Source organism: Lethenteron reissneri, chromosome 61 (genome assembly GCF_015708825.2).
Source record: "Lethenteron reissneri isolate LAM-NWPU_2019-01 chromosome 61, ASM1570882v1, whole genome shotgun sequence".
NCBI lineage: Eukaryota > Metazoa > Chordata > Hyperoartia > Petromyzontiformes > Petromyzontidae > Lethenteron > Lethenteron reissneri.
In genome coordinates, this window is record NC_083839.1 from 5,992,189 (window position 1) to 6,016,307 (window position 24,119).

At 48.8% G+C, this 24,119-nt stretch overlaps 1 protein-coding gene across 1 annotated transcript in view; it reads right to left on the bottom strand.

Moving 5' to 3' along the window:
* Positions 1-1,564: 1,564 nt before the first annotated feature.
* LOC133358359 (protein LMBR1L-like) overlaps positions 1,565-24,119 on the bottom strand; it is a 52,744-nt gene continuing 30,189 nt past the window's right edge. Inside the window, exons 9-17 of the mRNA XM_061576656.1 lie at positions 20,565-20,637; positions 18,828-18,911; positions 17,189-17,265; positions 16,962-17,039; positions 15,183-15,256; positions 14,064-14,154; positions 12,705-12,771; positions 10,482-10,643; positions 1,565-9,395 (exon numbers count right to left, since the gene is read on the bottom strand). Coding sequence (XP_061432640.1) covers positions 9,316-9,395; positions 10,482-10,643; positions 12,705-12,771; positions 14,064-14,154; positions 15,183-15,256; positions 16,962-17,039; positions 17,189-17,265; positions 18,828-18,911; positions 20,565-20,637 — 786 coding nt within the window. The 3' untranslated portion in view covers positions 1,565-9,315. The remainder of the gene's footprint in view (positions 9,396-10,481; positions 10,644-12,704; positions 12,772-14,063; positions 14,155-15,182; positions 15,257-16,961; positions 17,040-17,188; positions 17,266-18,827; positions 18,912-20,564; positions 20,638-24,119) is intronic.

Genomic DNA, 24,119 nt, shown 5'->3' on the forward strand with positions numbered 1-24,119 from the left:
TACACTAAAATAACCGTACCAACGGTAATCCCAAATTGAAGTATTGCTTAAATGCATTGTGTGCTGTACTAGTAACGAATTGGCATGTTCTGTTTACGTGACAAACCTTATTAATTGGCTTTCGGGTGGTGGTGGCAGGTTCAACGACACATTTATATATTTACGCGATCTAACCCAAAACATCTTTATTCTGGATGACATTGGTCACGAAAGCCTACGTGTTAAACTGGGATCGAGTGTTCCCCCTGCGCACGCGTGGGTTTCCTCTAACACTTTACAAAACACATCAATTGGCTGATAACGCCTTCCATATGTAAAGGACCGCAGAGCTTTGGAAAATTGGCACCAGCTCGCCACGGAGTTGCAGCCTCACCCGTGATTCGTTCTCTCGCCTCTTGAGTAGTTCTCTCCCTTCGAGGGCGAGTGGATACTGTGACTGCGGCGTGTTACAAGTGGCAATGATAATTATTATTAGTGAGTATTGTTGACAATAATTACAGTGTAACAATTTTTTTTGTTCCTGGGTAGTGTTCTTTCCTAATTGCTTATGCCTCAAAAGTACAGAAAATGGCTATTATTCCCCACAAACTTTGCTTTTATGACCAGAACAGTGATATTTAGAAATTTACCTATATTCCAGAACATTCCGGATACATTCAGTGCCGAGTAAACTTGAACATTTAGAACTCTCCAGTAATGTAAATAGTAGTATAAATACAGGGGCCTTAAGCTCACCAGTTCAGTTTAGTTCCAGCTGCCTAAGTAGATACATATCTGCATTTTTATGACATGTATCAATAGGCTACAAGCATCCGGCAGACGTATTTTGCGATGTCTGTGGTCAATGTATCAAGACAAGAGCGAAAAAGTACTCTGTGGAAGCATCTGCGAAGATGTGTGAGGCCTACAAGGCATATTTCGGCATGCCTGTCAGGGATCAAGACAAACCCTGGGCACTTCATTTCACCTGCGATCAATGCAAAAAACATTCTGGAAGGTAAGATGGACAATTGTTGCTCGGAATTTTATGTTATAAAATTAGTAAAAAAAAAAAAGATTTGTACAAGTTTTTAATTTTAATTTTTTTACAATTTTCAATGTTATTGGAAAAATATATAAATGAGAAATGTTGCGATAATCTCTGACACATTAGTCATGGGTGAAATAAATGAATTTGGCGAGAACCCACCGATCACTCAAGCAACTGCTACTTCTGCATGGACTGGCAAGAATGCTCCTGATATCACGTATCCGGACCTTCCTTCATCCATCACACCATTAGCTCCGCTCACAGCGGTCCCCATCTGTTTTTAATGTACTTCTATGCTCCCACAACTAGCATGATGAAGTATGGTCAAAAAGCCCCCCTGCCCCCATGATCCACAACATTGCGTGTGTGGGTCGCGGCGCGGGGGGGGCTATTTAACCATCAGGCAGTGGACCTACAGAGGGCTGTGTGCAGGTGCACGCGTGCGGAGAATCAACACAAGCGGCCTTGTAAAATGAATCATAAAACTGTAATAACAACAGATGCACCAACAGTATTTACACGGCAACAAGAGCACACAAGGCAAGATCACAGTGTTTACACAACGATCGCAAACGGACAGCACACGTGAACAAAAATCATAATTCACGGTTATTTTTAATTGTTTGTGATAAATTCGCACGGGGAAAAGACAACCAACAACAACAACAACCAAACAACAACAATCCATCGTGTTGGACAGCCCTGCCAAGCATGCGGTGACCAAGGCTTAAGGTGGTGCTTGGCCAATGAGAATCGATGTTCAACGTTAGATGCCGGTGCTGGAGGCGGGCCAACTCTGCACCTCATAATGGTCGAGAGGATTGGTCGACACCACCTGGGGTGGCAATCGCTACCAAGGGGCCGTCCATAAATGACGTCACGCACCTGGGGGGGGGGGGGGTCAGACATTTGTGACGATGTGTGACGAGGGGGGGGGGGGGTGAGAAATGTGGCGTCACATCAAAATGCGCAACTTAAAATAAATAAACACTTTCTACTTAATTAAATAGACTTTTTAATAAATGTTTTCTCCTACAACATCAGAGTGCAGCGGCACATTAAATACGCACTACAATGACAATAGTTTAAAGCGATTTGAAGCATGTTTTTTTGGGGGGGGGGGGGCAGAGCTTTGTGACGTCATATCTGAGGGGGGTCTGACTTTTTGTGACGCCGTGTGACGAGGGGGGGGGTTAAAACATCGTCCAAAATCGCGTGACATCATGTATGGACGGCACCCAATGTCTACCATGGGCAACATTCAACATGGGCAGTGTGCACCAGGCACAGGGCACAGTTCCTATTAAGTCCAGCCTGTGCTCATTTAATGTCACATTGGGTGTGATCCCCAAACAGATATTCTTTCGATAAAAGAAAACCACGGTAGGTTCTTTTAGCAACAATTTCCTCACCGAGAGCTAAGGAGGCGACCTTGCTATCGCGCAGAGTTGCGATGTGCAGCTGAAATGCGTCGACAGAATCGTTATTAGCATCCGTCTCCCCTGGCAGTGCCCACGAGTCTTTGTTGGACCAATGTTTCTCGAGGACCGCCAACTTAAACCACCCGGGGGGTGTTGACGGCTGGACAGGGCACCAATGCCCCGGTTGAACGTGCGCGGTGCCCCGGTCCACTCCTGGTGGCAACTTCTTGCAGTGATTTTCACAGCCAAAGTAAACGAGTTGAGATGGTCGGAGAGAGACGGAGACGGTGTGACGATTCTATCTTCACTCCTGCAAAAGCTCAACACGTTCGTCCGTCACTAACACCGCCACGATGTCTCTACTACGCTACGATAGAAGGCCCATCGCCCGAAACGTCGCCTGTTACGTAATTGTCCCTCTTTGGGGGGGGGGGGGGGTTGTTTCTTGTGCTTGTGCAGCGCCGCTGGCAGCGCGGCAGTGCTGTCACGAACCGATTTGTGCTCTCACTTCAACAGGTGAGGTCGGCGAACGCCACCACTACCACGACCCCAGGGATTTCCCGCGCAGGTGTGAGAGCCGATTCACAAGTGGACGAGTTTCGTCCCAGCTCTCCTGGAGAGCGCCGGCGGACGTGACGACAACTCCCCTGTTGGTCGTACGGTATCTAACCCTGTGAGCACTCCCGTGTAATGTCCAGTGCCGTGGTAGTGCTGGTGGTGGCGGTGGTGACGGTGATCGATGCTGGTACTCTATTGGACTTTGTTACGCAAGTATGATATAGGTCACCGGCTGATCGCTGAAACCAGCTGTGAGCCAGCACAGTGCACTCGGCGGCTTCCAGCTTTCATCGTAGGGGTTCACTTCCCGGTTTCACCGGCTACTCTTGCCACACGGCACGGTGTCTCACCGCAAAGCACGGCCTGGCTTCGATGACCGACTCGCGCCTCCTGTCGGGTGCAAGGTTTGCGTGATCTTCCCCTGTTCTGCCAGGGATTCTTCCGTGCAGGTTTCCTCCCAAAGCTAAAAATACATGCAACGTCACTGGCGCTGGCCAAACAACAATTTGGTACGACCCTCGTGAAAAATAAATCCTGGCAACTCGGCGTAGCTTTGCTGGGTACACAAGTAAATATTATTGACGTTAATGATGGGTTCTGTTGAATTTACAAAAAGTTCTTCCGATTTTTATTCATTTTGGTTTTTGGGAGCAGGAAAAAGTTAAACAAGCACACTCAACAAACAGACATGAAGGTCAAGAACCAGTGTTTCAGCCGACGGGCTGTCACCGGACCGCACCACGGCCGTGTCCAAAGTGGAACGCGAAGTCCCTGGCGCTGCCGACACAAGCGCAGCCACGAGTGGCATGTGCACTACACGCACGAGACCGCGTCGTTCACGCAACGACGCGTTATTGCTGATCGAGCTTACACAATAAAGGCCTTCGCCGCGACGGGAAAGGGGGCAGAAGGGGGGTAGGGGTAGCAGAGGTTCCGCGTCATCGCGCGTACGTGCGTGTGTACGCGCACACACAGAGCGGGCAGAGCAACCGCGGTCCTGAAGCTGGCTCCACTCACCGGGGCGATTGGGTTGTGCAACCAAGTTCGCTCTCGATTCGAAATCGCCGTGCAACTTAACATCTGGAGAAACGGCTCATCGCAGTGCGCAAATGTGTCACGTGATCAATCTCTGCCGAGCAGATCGTTGCTCTAAAGTGGAGTCAGCCTTTACTGCTCGCAACCGGTTAAGCAGCTGCTCGCAACACGTTGCAACTTTGGTTGCGTACAACCGAATAGCTCGGGCGTGGACCCTGGCTTAACACTCACCAACAGCTCAGGCTATCCACCGTCTCTCCGCTATCCAAACATCGACAACGTCACGCCGCGCCTCGGCAGACGGCAACCAAACACCGAGTGGGGTTGTCGCGGTGGAACTCTACAGCGCCGTCTGGTCGCCCAGCACGAGGAACGAAACGTCGGACGTCATGCGGAACAACGCGCGGAGAAACCCCGCGGAGAGAACTCGTGAACGCACCATTCCGCCCCGATGGGACGCTGTCAACGCTACCGCCCGCAAGCCCGGCGCTGCAGTCGTCACACCCTTATCAGGTGCGCAACTCACCCTCAGGTCTTGTGCGCGAATGGCGGCTTTCGGAAACCAGGGGCGGGGAACCTTCTCCTTACTCTGGTTCAAACAGAACGTTCACACAACTTTTTGCGGCAACCACACACGTACACACGGATCGGTTACAGCGGCAGCGTACATTTGTAAACACAGTGTTGTCACGTCGAAAGCATTTCCCACCAGTACCCGATTAGGGCTACCAAGATGAAGCTAGCATGGGTTACTATCTTTAAACTCTATATAAATGCAGGTTAGAAAGTTTACCCGGGGGCACAACACAAAATCCTCTGAATCAATTGCATCTCAACCAACGACCAGCAGGCACGAAGGAGGCACAGGGAGAGACTCACTTGCACGGAATTAGATCGAAAATATTGTACACTCCCCCAATGGTACTCGGTCGGTGGCGCTAAGATGCTTGCAGTGACGGGTAAATATCGTCCGCGGAGCCGGTAGGCCTGGTGCGACCGGGACACGTGTGAAATGAAGTCACGCCGACGATGGCTTCCCCCCTCACCTCTGCTTTCGAGGTTTTGACTCAATCGTTCAAACCGGTCCGATGGGGGCTGCGGCGTTATGACCCGGCTGTGGCCAGACACGAACCCACAAAGCTGGCGCTGCGAGGTGACGGGCAGTGCTGCCGTCAGAACCCCAAGGCGCAAATCAATGGGGCCGAACACCAGAACAGAAAGATCGCGTAACAACAACAAAAGCAACTAGAAATACAACACCAGGGTAACGTTAAAATGCCTAGCTTATGCTCAGCTTGTGCCGCTCGCACGGTGGCGAGATGTTGACTACCTCACCTGGTATGAAGGAGGTCGTGGGTTCGATCCTGACCACCACGCCTGCATATTTGGAGTTTGCATGTTCTCCCTGTGGGAGCGTGGATTTTTATTCGGGTTCTCCAGTTTTTCTGTCAACATTTAGAATCGACGTACATTTAGAGTATTTGGGTGCGATACATTTCCACGTGATAAGCCACTTCGTTGAGCTATCATTGTGGCCAGGCCGCTACTGATAAACAACTACGTAGCCCAGTGGGCTTTACCTGGTAAAACAAACTTAGTTTAGTTTTTAGTTTAGATTATATTTTAATTACAACCTCAACGGTTTTTGAGTTGATTTCCTGGTCAGATTTCGACTTTGTCCATCATCCCCGCCGGGTCGATAGAATTAGTCCCGGTTCTGTGAGAAATTAATTTTGGTCAACTGATGCACAAAGTGGTTTTTCCATATTGTCTCAGATATGTATTTGATATATATCAAGGTTCCTAAACAACAGCAGTAGCCAGCATGTTGAAGTATGATTAAGCAGCCTCCATGACTGATATGGTTCGGTTTTCAAGGACAATCATCATCGTCACTTAAAGCCCAAGATGCCATCACCAGTGGACAACCGCTCACTCCCAGTAGTGGGAGGGCCTGAAGGATGGGGGGGCTGAGCACCCCCCCCCCCCCCACCACCTACTAAAGGCTCAGCCACCTTCTTCCTGTTGTTATTATTTGTTTATTAAGCTCATTTACTCAGGGAAGTCTTGCCAAGTCTCAAGGGTCCCACCAAGTTGTCGCTGCGGGTGCGGGGGAGGGGGTGCCGATGCTGCTGCTGCTGTGTGTGCAATCCCACTCGAGATATTTGCGAATAATTCTTCAGCATAAACCGGAGAACCTGGAGGAGTCCCAAGCGGAACAGGGGGGAGAGAGAACCTACAAACTCCACGCAGAAGGGTGTCCGTGTTGAGAACTGAACCTAGGCCCCTGCTGTGATGCACTCATGTTACTATTGTGCTATGGCACACTGCCACCCATATAAAATTTGTTATGGTTTGAAGCATGTTATTGATTTGTAATTTCCCCCTAATTTTACCCTGCTTGTGCTATCGGCGTCACGTAATGAGATGAATCATCTATTTTGATCACTCGCTGAGCGGCGCGATCCTTCGTGTTGCACAACGGGCCCACAGAAGTGGATATGATGGAACTACCTCTGACATCGCTTCTGCAAGCGACACTCGCGGTAGAGGGCAGCACCTCCCCACTCGCTCTGCCACGTGAGAACATTTATTCAAAGTTTGTTTAATACTGGCCCCGTCATGCCCCCCATTATGAGTTTCCTTCCCCATCGCACTTTAAACGAGGTCACGCTACAAATCGTGCACACTTTCAGAAGCCAACGAATACTCCGCCTGCCTCTTGCCATGGAGGACGCTGGTGGCACAACGAGGAGCCTCGCGAGCATTTGAAGAATCCCGAGCATCAAAGATTTCCAATAATAAAATTCCACAGTTCAGGTAAACATGAAATAAAACAGCCCTTCATTAAACAAATACGAAGGGCAATCACTCGTTCGTTTTAAATAATTCTTCGAAATGGACCACCGCCGCCGCATGGGGCACGTTGCGTGCTCGCGAATCATCCATCGGCACGAACCACTTCTTAAAAGCGCCGAGTGAAGCAGACAGCATGGGGAAGCAAGGGGCGGGGTGGGAGGGTGGCTTACGGCGGGGCCTGCGGGGTCGGGGTGGGGACCAAGCAGGGAGCCGCCGACTGCTACAGCAAAGACGCATTTCTGAACTTAAACACAAAAAAATTTAAACTGGCCGGTTCTTACGAACGCTGACAAACTAAACCACGGTGTTGCGCGGCAGACACACCGCTCACAAATGCCGGCTGGACGATCGCCAGTGTGGGGGGAAGCTTCCTCGGGGTCCCCCCGTGTGCCCATCGCAGTGTCCAACTGCCGGTTTCCCTCACTCTATGCGGTAACAAATAAGGGAGCGCTAAGCGAAACCGCACGAGGGGACAGCTGCCTGTCGATTAGCGTGTACAGTACACACACACAATGGTGCTCCAGGTGCAACCGCATTGCCGCACGCAGAGTGAATTCACACCGCATAGCAGAGCAAATTTTTGGTAGAAATAGGTCAGCCGCACACAGCGAGGAGGGAAACCTGTGCTCGCAGTGGTGCGTCTTTCGATTGACGTGGGTGGATATACACCGCGTCCGGGGTGTCCTATGGTTTCCTTTTATGGGGGAGGGAGGGGGGCTGGGGGCGTGCATAAAATTGCGAGCGAGTTGGAACTGTTGAATAAAAATCGCCAATGTTTGTAAAACGGCACGGCCCGTGATCGGGTGTTGAGAGCTGAATTGTGCATTCCTCAATTGGCTTTCTTTTAAATGTTCAATATTGCTTTTTGCATATATTTAGATCATATATTTCACAGCAAAAAAAAACAATATAAGTCCACAAAAGCTGCGGCGCACGCGCTGAATTCGGAGCACGTGTGAACGTTGGGAACGCGGGTACTGTATACGGTACGCAGGAAACGTGGTGACTGTATACGGTACGCAGGAAACGCAGTGACTGTATACGGTACGCAGGAAACGTGGTGACTGTATATGCAAGCCCGGCATCAGTCAGGTGCGCTCAACCGGCATCGCGGCACCTGCCGGGTGCTGTGAGCACACACCGCTTTACTCCGCTCATGTGCCGAGACTACGAATGAATAAACGAATGCATGACCGAATGAGTGCGTGGATGGATTCACGTAGAGACGTCACCGCGTTAAGAAAATCCTCCGTGCCGGCGCAGTGGCAGACCTCTGCACCCGCAACGTGAAGGTCAGGGCCTGGTCACGAGGTCAAAATCCTGGTGAGTGGTCCACCGATTGTCGTCCCTTTGCGGTTGACAATGCGGGGGTTGTTTTTTCCTGTGGAAAGGCTGGACGCTGTTCACACCTCAAGCCTACCCGCCGTGGGAACGTGGTATTTATTGCACTGGCTCAGGGCTGCTGACGCAGATGAGTACATGGGCCATGACTCGTGCGAGCCGGTGGCGCTCGCGGTTCCTAAAGGCCAACGAAGGGATTTTATTTTGCCCGATTTTGAAATTCCTTGACAGAGAGTCAATGAAACAGGAATGTGTTTGTTCCACGCCGGGCAAAGGCGCGTGCGCGTCTGTCCACACCGCCGCTTCACGAACTGGATTCGTCGGATTATAAAAGTCAACAACTTGTTTGATCGCGTTTCAATTCCAGTTTAACGGGCGCACGTTTCTTGTGCGAACGCTTGAAAGGAAACGTAAAAAAAAAACACACCAAGGACGGCGACAATTTTTCACACAAAAGGACGCTCATCTTTCTGAGCGCGACTAATTTCTGAGACTCACGCTAGCGTAAAGGCAAAGACGTGTAAACATTTCTTTTCTGAAGTTACGAGTCAAGCTTTTTAAGTCTGAAAACTGCAACTACATAGACGATGAAAACCCTCTCCAGAACGTGCGACACAACGCACGCCACGCACACACGTGTAACAGGTACGCTTGATACGCACACGTGACATACACGCAGCACACACGCAGGACACGCATGCAGCACGCACGTATGACACGCATGCAACGTGCATGTGTGCCACGCGTGACGCAGCCCCAGAAGTTGACGCAGCTGCCGCTCCGCTAAAAACCACGGCACTTGGCGAATTTTACCTTGCCGAGTTTTCAGAGCGGCATCACCTTCGGGAAAATCGAGGCAGTCGGCCGCGGCGTCACCAACGCTCTTATACCGTCCGCGAAGAAAAGTGCCGCCGGGCCGATTCGTTCCCATCCCGGGCGCTTGCGGCACGACCGCGACGGCGCACTTTGCTCGCCTCTCGCGCTCCGCTACAGGGCAGGCGAGGTAACGATAGGGGCGCCCGGGGGGGCAGCTGCCCCGTGAGTGGTTCCGAGTTCACCGCGGTTCCGAGTTCACAGTTGCTTGCTGTGCCCGTTGGTGGAATGCCTCTGGCCTGACCCGTCTGAGGCCGTGATGGGCAGCCTGTCCAGACCTGGAAGGCAAAAGACGAAAACATGGACAAAGATCCCCCCGCGAGTTGTCGACGCAAACTTTCTGGGCAAAAGTGCCTTCATCCAGCAGTGGATGAAGGGTTCCACGATGCACGTACGTAGCTAATCACCGCCACGGTGTGCATTACCGCTGGTCAACTCGCGGTCCCCTTGTGATAATTAGCCGAATTTGCTCGGTACATCGTGTTGGGGGAGTGATTTCCCCCACTTTTTACTTACACGAATAATGTAATTTGCTGCCTATATTGTGGGGTGACGCGATGACGTGCGACAGAAAGATTCCGACTGTGTTGAAGAGGAAGACCCGTATGACGCTATTAATTCGACCCATATGGAGATGAAGTGCGAGGGGAAAGAAAACAAACAAAACACAAAAATCACTTCTAAAGAAATTAGTTTTTTATCTAGATGATTTAAAAATGCATAGCTCCAGTGACTTCCTAATATCGGAAGAACATTCCAAACGGCCGCAAAAGCGTGTCTGAATGAGCGCGATGCAACCGGGCGGAGGCCGAGAGTCAGGCGTAGTTAGAGGCGGTCTCACAGCGGTGGACCAGGATGTGACAGGCTGTGGTATGGACGTGGAGATGATAACTCAAGACAGCAGTGAGTGGTGAGAGAGAGGACTGGGAAGGGAGAGCCGACATGAGTGGGGAGAATGTCAGAGAGAGTAAGAGGAGGAAAGAAAAACACGGGGAAGACAAGAGAAGGAGGGAGACACCAGGAGCAGCAGCGATGTGAAGGACTTTGGAGAAGACTTGGAGACAGCGGACCAGGAGAAGAATGAGAGGAGCAGGAAGGCAGACTCAATGTGTGTGAAGAAGTTAGCCACTTGGTTTTTTTATTAACATTTTGAGTCAACTGGCCAGGATTGGGCAAAGCTAAGCGCCCACTTTTCACCCAGCTGACTGCACAGCAGCACAGACGACGTGGTTGTAACCTGACATTACAACTACACAATAAGATCATGAAGAATTACAGTTTAAGATACAAACAACATGTATACTATGAGAAAAAAAATATTCAAATAACATTTAATAATTGTTTTAAATATAAATATCCGTTACCCAGTGCCTTGAAGAGCTCCTGGCGCACGGCGGCCGTGAACTTGGTGACAAGGCAGAGCGTCGTGAGCCCGGCGAACAAGAGGTTGTAGAGCAGTACTATGTAGAAGTTCCCCAGCCAATTGAAGCGACCGTAATCTCCGAGCAGGTCAAAGTTGGTGATTCCTGCACAAACAGGAGAGAGAGAAACAAAAAACGTGCTCCCTCGCACGTTCCCGCGACAGTGGTGGACGCGGCCGTGCCCGCAATGCCGGCGGCGTCGGAACGCCACCGGAAATGCGCATGGCACCGAAACACCGGAATGCCAGAACACCGGAACCCTGGAGGTGTCATTAATACGAGTGCCACTTTGTGCAGAAGTCAACAGTGAGTTGTCCTATGGAAGTGTTGGCCACCCGCCTCAGAAACGTGGAATTTCCACCAATGGCTCTGCAGGGCTGTAAACGGGAGATGGGCACTGCCTTGAATGCTCATTTGAGTAGGAAGTCACTTGAATGTGTTTTTAACAAACTGTAACATGGGATGAATTTGGTTTTCAAGGAAACAATGTCATTTTTCTGTTAATACAGTTAGTTGTATCTATATAGACAAATATCTGCTGTGTAGCCTGTAACAGACTGTTGGGACAAGCGCTGTTAGCGAGTAGCACCTATGAAGGGCGGCACAACACACGAGGGGGTGGGTGGCCAGCACCACGCCTGGCCGGCTTTGCCTCCCGAGTGGCGATGTTTGCACCCCGGTACTCATTTGAGTCAATCTCGGGGAGGGCCCGAGACCGGTTCAGATAATCCGTCGCTGGTATTGGTGGCTGTGAGCGGGAATCGAACTCGAGACGCCGGGATCGTAGCGCAGCACGCTAACCACTACACTACCGCTCCCCATGTATCCGTCTATATATCGACGACAATTGCCATTCGCCACTAAGTGATGGTGACGTCATCACGGCACTTGTGCCAGGCTATTTTTACTTTAAGGCCTCGTGAAGTGTCGAACACCCGCTGGCAGGAGGTCACAGGACAGACCTAGGTGCCATGGGTTGACTAATTGAGATGATTGGCCGATGCACCACCTGTGCACCCTACTGTGCCAACTTGCTGTATTTAAGCCGCCCGGTGCTCCGCTCATTGTTGTGTCTGTGTCCTTGACACCAGGACCTACGATGGAGCTGATCTGTCCACTGACCATCGACTTGTCATCTGTAAGATGCGCCTGTCATTCTTCCACTCCGGTGGTGGGTGTACACCCAGGACCCCATTCAAACCCATAGTGGCATGGTCTCAGCTAGCTGATGAAAGTTACAAGCGAGAATTTCATCACAGCTTGCGGCTGGGGTTGGCATCGTCCCCCACTCCTCCTGATGTCGAGGGGAAATGGGCGAGGTTTAGGACTGTGGCTCATGCAGCTGCAATGACTGCTTTGGGTACACGGTCGAGACCTCCCCAGAGACCCTGGCTGACGGAGGAGGTGTTCAGACTGGCTGAGACAAAGCGACAGGCCCACTCTCATCGTCGACAACATCCCACGTCAGACAATGAGGAGGCCTACCGCAGCCTTCGCTCGGAGGTTCGGAGAGCCATGAGGCGCTGCAAGGATGGGTGGTGGTCACGGGTTGCTGAGGAGATGGAGTCCGCCTCAATGGCTTGCGATCACAAATCGCTCTTTAACTCCATCAAAAAGTAACCTGCAGTACCACACCTATTACCATCATTAGGAGAAAGAACGGTGATCCAATCTCTGACCCCCAGGAACAAGTTCGCAGATTTGCTGAGCATTTCTGTGAGGTCCTGGGGGAGGGGAAATCCCTCAGCCTGGAAAACATCATGGAACAAAGTGGGGATGACCCTGCTGAAGCTGCGGTGCTGCAAATATTGGAAGAGGAAATCACCCCTTGTGAGTGGCTGGCTGAGGTGCCATCTGTTGAGGAAGTACTGAAGGCGATCCAGAGTCTGAGATCAGGAGAGACACTGGGCAGAAATGAGCGAAATGCTGAGGGAGGGTGGGGTTTGTGCACAGACTGTCCTACATGACATCATAATAACAGTCTGGACCAAGTGGCACCTGGGTCTGCCCCGTGACCTCCTGCCAGCGGGCGTTCGACACTTCACGTGGCCTCAACATCCACATAGCCTGGCACAAGCGTCGTGGTGATGTCACCGCCACTTAGTGGCGAATGGCGGTTGTTGTATACGGCTCCCATCGGTCGACCAGCGGCCCGCGGTTACTCACCCAGTGTGCGGGACAGCACGGGCAGTGCGGAGCTGAGAATGAGCAGAGAAACGCAGTTCCCGATAATCTGTGGACGCCAACAGCACCGGTGGGGGTGTTATACAAGCGGTGTGTGGACACACATGGCCTCACGTCAACCGTGCAGGGCGGCAGCAGGCACAGCAGGAGCAGCAGTAGGAGCAGCAGTAGGAGCAGCAGTAGGAGCAGTAGTAGCAGCAGCAGTAGCAGCATGAGCAGCATACACAGCAGGCGCAGCAGGAGCAGCAGTAGTAGCAGCAGCAGTAGTAGCAGCAGTAGCAGCAGGAGAAGCAGGAGCAGCAGGAAAAGCAGGAGCAGCAGGAGCAGCAGGATCAGCAATAGCAGCGGGAACAGCATACGCAGCATGAGCAGCATACACAGCATACACAGCATACACAGCAGGAGCAGCATACACAGCATGAGCAGCATACACAGCATACACAGCAGGAGCAGCAGGATCAGCATACACAGCATGAGCAGCATACACAGCATACACAGCATACACAGCAGGAGCAGCATACACAGCATGAGCAGCATACACAGCATACACAGCAGGAGCAGCATACACAGCATGAGCAGCATACACAGCATACACAGCATACACAGCATACACAGCAGGAGCAGCAGGATCAGCATACACAGCATGAGCAGCATACACAGCATACACAGCATACACAGCAGGAGCAGCATACACAGCATGAGCAGCATACACAGCATACACAGCATACATAGCAGGAGCAGCATACACAGCATGAGCAGCATACACAGCATACACAACATACACAGCATACACAGCAGGAGCAGCATACACAGCATGAGCAGCATACACAGCATACACAGCATACACAGCAGGAGCAGCAGGATCAGCATACACAGCATGAGCAGCATACACAGCAGGAGCAGCAGTAACAGCAGTAGCAGCAGTTGCAGCAGGAGCAGCAGTAGCAACATGAGCAGCAGTAGCAGCAGGCGCTGCTTTTCGCGGTAACATTGTGGAGGGTTATCTGATGGGGAATGGGGCCCCAGAAGCTGTTTTACGGCCTGCTCGCTGCTCCGGATTTGTTTTTCCAATTCTGACTTGGTGGGTTGGTGAGCAAGTGGGTGGGTGAATGGACGGGTGAGTTCGCGAGTGGATGGATGAGTTCGTGAGTGGGTGAATGGGTGGGCGCGTGGGTCGGTGGGTATATCTGCAATTCTAGCAACTCTCAAGACGGAGAAACGAAGCACCAAAATTACTTAGAAAAAAAGCTCTCATCATCGCCCTTCATCGGCCATACAAAAACTGAGAGGATTACAATTGACGTGGACAACGATGGACGCAGGGTGGAGGGGAAGGAAGACCTTGGTCATGGGAGTGTCCTGGCTCTTGGGAGTGAGCGGCATGAACGTGGGCAGGCTGTAGAATCCCAGCACCGAGCTTAGCATCAGGTAGCTGTAGGGGCGGTCAAGGAGCAACAGGGCACCGCGATCCCAAACACCTTGACAGCACAAGACTGGGGCGGTACCTGGTAGGCGCACGCACCAATAGTGGTCAGCTCCTGCCAATGGAATGTGGAATTTCCACAACTGGCTCCAGGTTGCCAATGAAGAAGGCCTACCCACTCTAAGTTAAGCCGATCTGTTGAAGTTCAACAGCATAACTGCAATTCCATCGCACTTCTGTGTCTTCACAGCAGGAGAATGGAATTCTAGTTATGCGAACTTGATTGACATCTTACAATTCTCCTCATTAAATTGTAAACACGTTCCTAGCGGGGTCGCGGGGTCGCGTGCGTGCACGACTTTTGCCATGAACACTTTGCACCAGGGTCCTTCTATAAAGATACTACTGGGGGAGGGGCGGAGTGGTGGCACAGTGGTTAGCGTACTGCGCTACGACACCGGCGGCCCGATTTCGTTCCCCAGCCGCCTGCTAACATCAGTGGCGAGCAACACCGCGGACCGGTCCTGCACTTCCGTCTTCTTCACTGTACCGCGCCAACCAGCGCGATGCAGTATGGTCAAAACAACCCCCACCACTGAACACTACGGGGAGGCCTTCATCCAGCAATGGAGTCCGAGTGATTTTTTGCTAATAATGAGCACTGAGGCAGTGACCATTTGTTTACAGTCCTGAGCCAGTGGTGAAGATTCCACATTCATATGGCAGGGGGAAAGTCCATCCATTGCACAACTACTTCTGATCTCCCCACAAAGTGGTACTCTTTTTTTTGGCCGTGGATAGATGTTGGGCTCAGTCAACCCATAACCAGGAATTGAACTCGCCACATTCCGATCGCGAGCCGTTCGCTCTACCGCTCAGCAGGCAGGCCTGATTTTGTACAATATACAGATCCAACATCACCCATCTGCTGGTGTTGTTGTTGACGACGTTGTTGAGCATGGCATGGTACTTGGTAAGGGGTGGCAGTGACAGTGGCAGAGCAGCCCTGTGGTGGCGGTTTTGCTGGGCAAGGATACAAGATGAGGACGACCTCAATAGCGGCTCCGACAGATCCAAGGGCTGACAGCGACGCCTTGCCCAGGCCACGCTCCTGCAAGAGACAACTTGCTGTGAGATCGGCGCCACGCGAGGGTGTTTGGGCGGCATAGGGAAACGTGACGCTACAACGCTTATCGTAATCGTTGTCATCATTATCGTCGTTATCATCGTTGTCATCGTTCTGGTCGTTATCGTTATCATTGTCATTATCATTATTATCGTTATCATCATTATCATCATTGTTACAGTTGTTGTCATTGTCGTCGTTATCGTAATCATCATCATCGTTGTTATCTTTATCGTGGTAATCGTCATTGTTGTCTTCGTTATCATTGTCATTGTTATCGTTTTGATTTAAAGGTTTCGTGACTGCAGGGATTCATATTCTTGGTTCTTTTGGTAAAGTCACGTAGAAGGGAAATAATAAAATAATAAAAATATAAAACAATAAAAATTCTCACGACGTTTCGACTGCAACACAACGCAGTGAGAATTTTTTTATTTTTTTTTATTTTTATTGTTTCCATTCTACGTGACTTTACCGCAAGAACCAACAATATTGTTATCGTTGTTGTCATTATCATTGGTATCGTTTTAATCCTGGAGAAAACCTCACGGAATTTTCCAAACTTGTTTAGAGCAGGGTCCTGCCAAGTTTTCGCAGGAGGGAAGCAATGGTTTGCAGTGTGTAATCCCAATAGTCTTCTGCAGTGTCATTTTTCAGCATTTCGGAGTTGTGGCCAATGGTCCAGTTTATTTAATTATTTTATTTATCCTCCACGGGAGGCAACTGAAGAACCCGGAGGAAACCCATAGAGAACCGGGGGAGAGCGAACGTTAAACTCCACGCATAGAACAGCGCCCAAGACGGGAATCGAACCCAGGCCGTTCTTGTTCAGTGGCTCCAGCGTCACCACTTTGCACAAAATTTAATTAGAATTGTTTGGATTTTCATTGTTTTACGTTGATCCGCATTATGCGTTCATAGTTTTACATACTATGAAGAAGGGCCGTTGCTCAAAACCTCACTCATGTACAATATATATATTAAATTTACATTCTCTTTTACGGCCACTGTTATTGACAGACATGTCGAGTTTTTCTGTTAATTCTGCTCGTGCGCCACTACCAATATTGCAGCAGCAGCAGGATTGCACTAAACCACATCTGCAAAATTCATGGCAGATGCAGATACTTGATGACGATGCAGAAACGGTAACAACGGAAAACTCTGGGGGCAGTGTGCGGAGACGGTGGTCACTACCCAGAACAGAACCAAAGGACGCGTAACACAGACTCAGTGCCCGACTCACAACCACCAAGGAGGAGGCGTCGTCATTATGACAGCAGCAATGATTCACCACTCCGCTATTCCTGATGCAATTATCTGGCTAAACCACCTCAATGTACAATTATAGTTGTTGCTTTACATAGGTATCATCCGTATTAAGAATAGATCCATAGTCCCAGAAATATCTATATATTCACATAGAGAACCACAGACTCACACAGAGATCAATACGAAGAATGCATCATCACAGCGATACGCCACTCCGCTGCTCCTGACGCAATCATCCGGCACAACCACATCAATGTTAAATTACAGCTGTTGCTCTATGGCAGTATCAGCCGTACGAAGAAGACGACTAAAGAATGTAATCGCTATGATTTTTATCATTACTATTTGAGAGGTGCATATCCTCAGCGGTGGGAGGGGGTGGGGCGGCGGCGCCTGGTCTCTATAACGTATCCGTTACCTGCGCTCCTTTCGGCATGGCCGTCTCGTCGAAGAGCAGCTCCAGAATGTGGATTGAGACGATCAGCACTGAGACCCCCTGGAGGAGCGCAGAGAGAAGAAAAAGTAGAGTGAGAGAGGCAGACCGACACAGCGGTGGGAAACTGCTCGCCCGCGCGGCAAAACGAACGCGGTCATCGGACCGAGCCACGGGATGTGATCGCTGTGCTCAGGTGGATTCTGGCCTACCGTCAGCGTCAGCAGCAGCAGCATGACCAGCGGGTACCCCAGGTTTCTCTGCCAAGGAGATGCTCGTCGCCGTGTCTCTGCGCACAGACGCACGCACACAAGCACACACACACTCTCTCTAAAGGGATTGCGCACCACTGAGTTAGCAGCGGTGCAGTGGTTAGCACAGCACGAGTTGATCAGGCCCGGATGTAACATCGCAAGCCGGTACCGGCCGTGTCCTACGGGTGGCGTGATCTCATATTCATATTCTTAGGTTTTTTCGGTAAAGTTACGTAGGTAAAACATCAAAATTAATAAAAAATAAAATAAAGATCACGACGTTTCGGAGGCAACACAAGTCTCCGTCATCAGGTGGGACCGTCACAACCAGATTAGCTGCATCAAGTGAGGCAATGATTCAAGATGTAATCCCTTAAAAGCGAGTTGAGGGGGGAGGAGAGGCCTAAAGTACTCCCCTACCCCTCCGCTTACCATCTCACTCCACTCCCCTCCACACACTCTCCTCTCCATGCACTCTCCTACCTCTCCCCCTATCATCTCACTCCACTCCCCTCTACGCACTCTCTCCTCCACGAACTCTCTTACCTCTCCATCATCTCACTCTACACACTCTACCGCTCCCCTCTCATCTCACTCAACTCCTCTCCACACACTCCCCTATCACCTGTATTAATCCATGCATGAACAGAGCGATTGTAAAACAATGGAACACACGCTACGCTAGGCGATCAACAAGCAAGGGAGATGATAAAAATATGCTTCCCTGTGGAAGCCCCCAGTAAACTTTCGCCCAGTTGGAGAAAACTTATTCTCCTCTGCTGACCCCGTGGCCTGAAACTCCCTTCCCCTAACTGTCCATGCGATTGACTCCCTGCCCCTGTTGAAACCCAGGCTCGCAGTCCTTGTTCCTCTTGCGATGAACTCCATTGCTTCTCTGGACAAAATAAACGTGCTGGCCGTTTGTGTACAGCATCTTGAGATATGGTCGCATTTAGACATTGCACACATCTGCACTTTACAGCGTGGTATAAAGCCTCATCAGGATTTCCCCGACCCCACGGCCCAGTCACCCTCTTTGTGCTGAACATTCTAAGTCGTGATTTCGTTGACCAGCTAAAAAGGTCATCATACGCATAGGTCATCGTATGCAACTCATCATTTACATCAAAGGTCCCCGATTCCATCCCGTCAGAATAAGCCCCTGTTCAACTGGGCACACCGGCAAGTACTTAGGCTAGTTCTGACTGACTAACAAGACTCAAGGACGAACACAGTTTTTTTATACACGAGGGGTGCCGCGAATTTATTTATTCAACACGGTAAAGCCCACTGAGAAATTATCTCTTTTTTTAGAAGGGGTGACCTGGGCACACGTGATGGTATCTCATCATCACACGTGGGAATTAACAGCAGCAGCCAAATAATCTAAGCGCTCGTTGTTCCTAAACGTGGAGGGGGGAAAACCCGGAGAAGGAACTCGGACAGCAATCCACGCTGGGACCACCACGGGGAGAGAGAGAACTCCAAACACATAAAAGACATCGCCAGGGTCCCAGATCGAACCCAAAACCTTCTGCGTAACAGGCGATGGAGATAACATCTCCTCGCCACAGCCAAGGCTCATGTGCATCCTCACCGAGCTTTGTGCGCTCCATTGTGATGACGCTGAGAGCCTGAGCCAGCTCCTGCTGGTCCACCTTGACCCACTGGCACGCGGTGCCTGCACACGCCAGTGGCACAAACGACGTAGCGGCATCGCACGCGTTGCAAGCGGTGATGCTGAAACCGACAATTCTTGGCGATAACCTCGCTTGCATCTGACATTGTATGTTTACATATTGGTACAATGGTCGCCCTATTGATTGCTCTGCTTTTCAGAATTTAAGTTTCAAATGTGGTTGTTGTTTCTTGAAATAGAGCTTGAAAGCTCATTGGATTCTTCCTGTATAAAGAAAGATTCTGAAATTTGTTATGGTGACTGTACTGTGGTGCAGGTTGTCCTTGCCATTCGGAAACTTGACCATGTACAGGTAACCCTTGTAAAGGATACTCCAGCCTAGTCTCGTGAATTCTCACCTGTTTAAACAAAACCAACTCGACTCCATCACACAAAACATAACCCTATTTATTAATCAATTTAAGTATTTGTTTGTAATTTATTTTTGTTTATTCCCCCTCCCCCAAAACTTTTATCCCGATTGTGTACTCTGTGTATCGTCACGAAACAAACGACCCGTGCCAATATCTCACGCAGCAGAGCCACTGTTTTGTGTTAGAGAAAGCAAGCATAAATTTCGATTTAAAGATTTCGTGACTGCAGGGATTTATCTTCTTGGTTCTTTCGGTAAAGTCATGTAGAAGGGAAGTAATAAAATAAAAATTGAAAAATAAATAAATAATTCTCACGACGTTTCGGCCACAACGCAAGCAGCCGTCCTCAGGTGAAGAACATGTCTGTCGATAAGACAGAGTCTAAATTATTTAGAAGAACATGTCTGTCGATAAGACAGAGTCTAAATCATTTAGACTCTGTCTGAATTTGGTTAAACAATGATCATGCATTGTCACGCAGCGAACGTTACCGACTGCAGCTGAGCGGCTTGCAAGGTCTCGCCACCCACTGTGTGCGGATCACGGCGTCATTTGAAGAGTTCTCATAAGTAGTTCTATGGTATCTGCTTGCTTTCTTCTTCTTGGTTCTTTCGGTAAAGTCACGTAGAAGGGAAGTAATAAAAAATAAAAATAAAAATTAATAATTCTCACGACGTTTCGGCCACAACGCAAGCGGCCGTCCTCAGGTGAAGAACATGTCTGTCGATAAGACAGAGTCTAAATCATTTAGACTCTGTCTTATCGACAGACAGAGTCTAAATCATTTAGACTCTGTCTTATCGACAGACATGTTCTTCACCTGAGGACGGCCGCTTGCGTTGTGGCCGAAACGTCGTGAGAATTATTAATTTTTATTTTTATTTTTTATTACTTCCCTTCTACGTGACTTTACCGAAAGAACCAAGAAGAAGAAAGCAAGCAGATACCATAGAACTACTTATGAGAACTCTTCAAATGACGCCGTGATCCGCACACAGTGGGTGGCGAGACCTTGCAAGCCGCTCAGCTGCAGTCGGTAACGTTCGCTGCGTGACAATGCATGATCATTGTTTAACCAAATTCAGTTTGGATTAAAAACATTAAATATGTGATGGTATATTTTGCTGCCAAGTGCGAAAAGGGCTGAGACCATCAATTTGCTACACCGGCTGGACTGGCTTCGAACGAAGGATATTGACGAGCCAGCGAGCCACTCCACATGAACACGCGATGCTCAACCGGCACAATGAATCCTTCAGAGCAAGCATCTTACAGCACACACCATTTAGACGCCTCTTGATGGTGTCTTCCTCAAACCTCTGGCAGTCGATCTGCTCGTCTAGATCCTCCAACAACTGTGGGACATCGACATCATTAACAAATAGCATCACCACCACCGACGTCACCATCACTTTCACGATACAAGAACATCATCGCTAGCAGCGTGAACCCGTTTTAAACACGGCGAGAGAGAGAACACGCGGTTTCAAGCGATGTGCAAAAAACATGTAGACAGCACGCTGGCCTCTGTGCATATGAAAAAACCATCAGCGGTTCTTCAACAACTGCATTGTGGTGATATAATCTTGGGTCACCAACAACATTTATTCGAGCAAATGTGACCGACTGACAGCAGCAGCGAATGACAACTGTGGACTGGTTTCATCCTTATTCAGGACTCATCAACACCGTGTGGTTACCAATACTCACTGCTGCAGAGTGCTAAAATCAAGATACCCATGCTCACAGACTGAACGGTGAGGAGATCGGGAATTTGCGAATTTTCTTCAGCGAGCGGTAATCGAACGTCGTACGGTTCAATCCACACGTAAGCGTAAGGCCATTAGAACCGGGTGAAGGGCTCCGTTTTGGCATTATTCGAATGATTCTTATTAATGGAAGCGAATTACTATTAATATGCGAAGAACTGTCTTTGACAAGAAAACACAAAACTCCAGCATGCTTTGCATGTCTGGATGACATGACCAAAATTGGACCATCGAGGGAGTTAAAACATCAGGAGGCCAATGTGCACATCTCCTTCGTGAATGGAACATTAAAAGCATTCCACGGTAGTGGTATTGTGGCCATGCGAGCCAAACCTACAAACCATATAGTTTTAGGTAGAGACACAGAGATACGTAGAGACCCATAGATATAGACCAGGGGTCCTCAAACTTTGTAAACAGGGGGCCAGTTCACTGTCCCTCAGACCGTTGGAGGGCCGGACTATAGTTAAAAAAAAACTATGAACAAATTCCTATGCACACTGCATATATCTTATTTTGAAGTGAAGAAACAAAACGGGAACATATACAATATTTAAAATGAAGAACAAGTAAAGTTAAATCAACAAACTTGCCAGTATTTCAATGGGAACTATGGGCCTGCTTTTGGCTAATGAGATGGTCAATGTCCGGTTCCATATTTGTCACTGCTAGTCGTAACAAGTGATGCAAGTGTGCATCCGTTAGTCTAGATCTGGTTGGAGATTTCAAATGTTTCATTCTGGAAAAAGTCTGTTCACAGACATAAGTGCTGTCAAAGATGGTTGCCATTTTGAGTGCATGGTTCCTGAGATGATGATATGTCTCAGAGGGGAGAGATGCATAGAAATTATGAAGGCTGCTTGACTTGAATGCGTCTTTCATAGAGTCACAATTCTGCAGTTCAGCCAGTTCCATTTGGTAAATTGTATTCACATTTTCAATGTCAATAGAAAATGGGTTACGGAAAAGCTGTATGTCCTGTTCATGGAGCTGAAGCTCTTTAAATCAAAATTGGAACTCCTTTTGCAATTTTTCCAGTGAATCCACACATGTTTTGTTTGGGAATGCAACCAATGGTTTTTCCGCTAACAGATTTTGAGTTGTGGGGAGATGGCAGAAGTTTTCCTCCTTCACTTGTTTGATGAGGAGGCCTAATTTTACTTCAAATGCTTTGACATGTGATTGCATATCACAGATGAGCTTCCCCTTTCCTTGAAGTTGCACATTGAAACTGTTGAGTAGCTCTTTTACATCTGTCAGAAAGGCAAGGTGCCATTTCCATTCTGCATCATTGAGCTCTGGTACGTCTTTGTTTTTTTAAAGCAGAAAAGCTGTAATCTGTGGAAGTAAGTCATAGAAACGTTTCAAAACTCTCCCTCGACTCAGCCAACGGACTTCTGTGTGATACAGAACATCTTCATAGTCAACATTTAGGTCAGACAGAAATTCCTGAAATTGTCTGTGGTTTAGTGCATGAGCTCTAATGAAGTTAACACAAGATACCACAAATTTCATAACAGAGTCCCACTTCAGTGATTTACTACACAGCGCTTGTTGGTGGATGAGGCAGTGTATGGCTATTGGATGAGAATGGTTATGTTTGTCCATCTCTTGGTTAATGCGAGCAATTACTCCTTTCTTAGACCCCACCATGCTAGGAGCACCATCAGTTGTCACACTGGCTAGTTTAGCCCAGTTCAGCTTCAAACCATTCACAGTTTGGCAAACCTTTTCATAGATATCCTCTCCTGTAGTTGTTCCTTTGATGCTTTGCAGTGCAGCAAGCTCTTCTGTGACTTCGAAATAGTCATTCGTCCCACGAATAAAAATTAGAAGTTGTGCAGAATCACGAACATCATTGCTTTTGTCGAGTGCCAAGGAAAAATAGGAAAGTTTTTTTGTGGAGTTTTGCAAATGCTGATGCAAATTGTCTCCCATTTCTTCAATCCTCCGTGTAATTGTAGGTCCTGAAAGACTCACTGTACTAAATAAATCGGCCTTCTCTGGACACATCTCTTTGGCAACAGAAAGAAGGCATTCTTTAACAAATTCTCCCTCCACGAATGGTCTGCCAGTGCACGCTATTAGCTTGGCAACTTGAAAACTTGCTCGCAGTGATGAAATATTTAGCTGCTTCTGCTTCACAAAAGTATTTTCCTGAGTTGTTAATGTATTTTTCAGTTTTAATATTTTATCTTTTCTCACTTCTCCGACCAAACAATCATATTTATTTTTATGTTGAGTTTCATAGTGTCGACGTAAATTGTATTCTTTGAACACAGACACTATATTCTGGCATATCAGACACACAGCTCTTTCCTTGTACTGCATGAAAAAGTAATCATAAGTCCACTGTTCTTTGAATATCCTACACTCCGAGTCAATTTTTCTCTTTCTTGACATCATTGTTTCCTAGGTAGTCAAAATTGCTATTAGTAAAATACCAATATATATACAGCGCTACAAAAACAATATACCAGCAATAACTTTGCCCACACAGAGACATACAGACTGCACTGCCCATCAATGCAGTCTGATTGGGGGGAACTCCGCCCCCTCTCCCTCTTCCACCAATGACCGTCCTTCTCATGTAAAAAAAAGTAACAGACAGGCAGCGGCGGCAAAAACACCCGGCGGGCCGGATAAATGTCCTCGGCGGGCCGCATGTGGCCCGCGGGCCGTAGTTTGAGGACCCCTGATATAGACCAACAGATACAGAGAAGCCCATAGAGATACAGGGAGATGCATAGAGATACACAGAGTCATAGAGATACATTAAAGACAAGCCACGATACCAGTGTGGCCATGCAACCCAAACTTAAAATCAAGTATTCTGCATTCCTTCAATGGAAGAGGAATAGAAAAACTACATAAACTCTCTCCTGCAACCCTCTCATTATGGCTAGCAGACCGCAATATTGTTATTTAGCTCATGAACATATTGCTGCTGCCATATCTTACAGTAGCATTTGCACATAAATAGTAGCATATGTCTCCCGATATCCATTGGCTAAAGACAAGTGTCGGGATGTGATTGGGCTCATATCTGAGCGGCGGAAACTCAAACC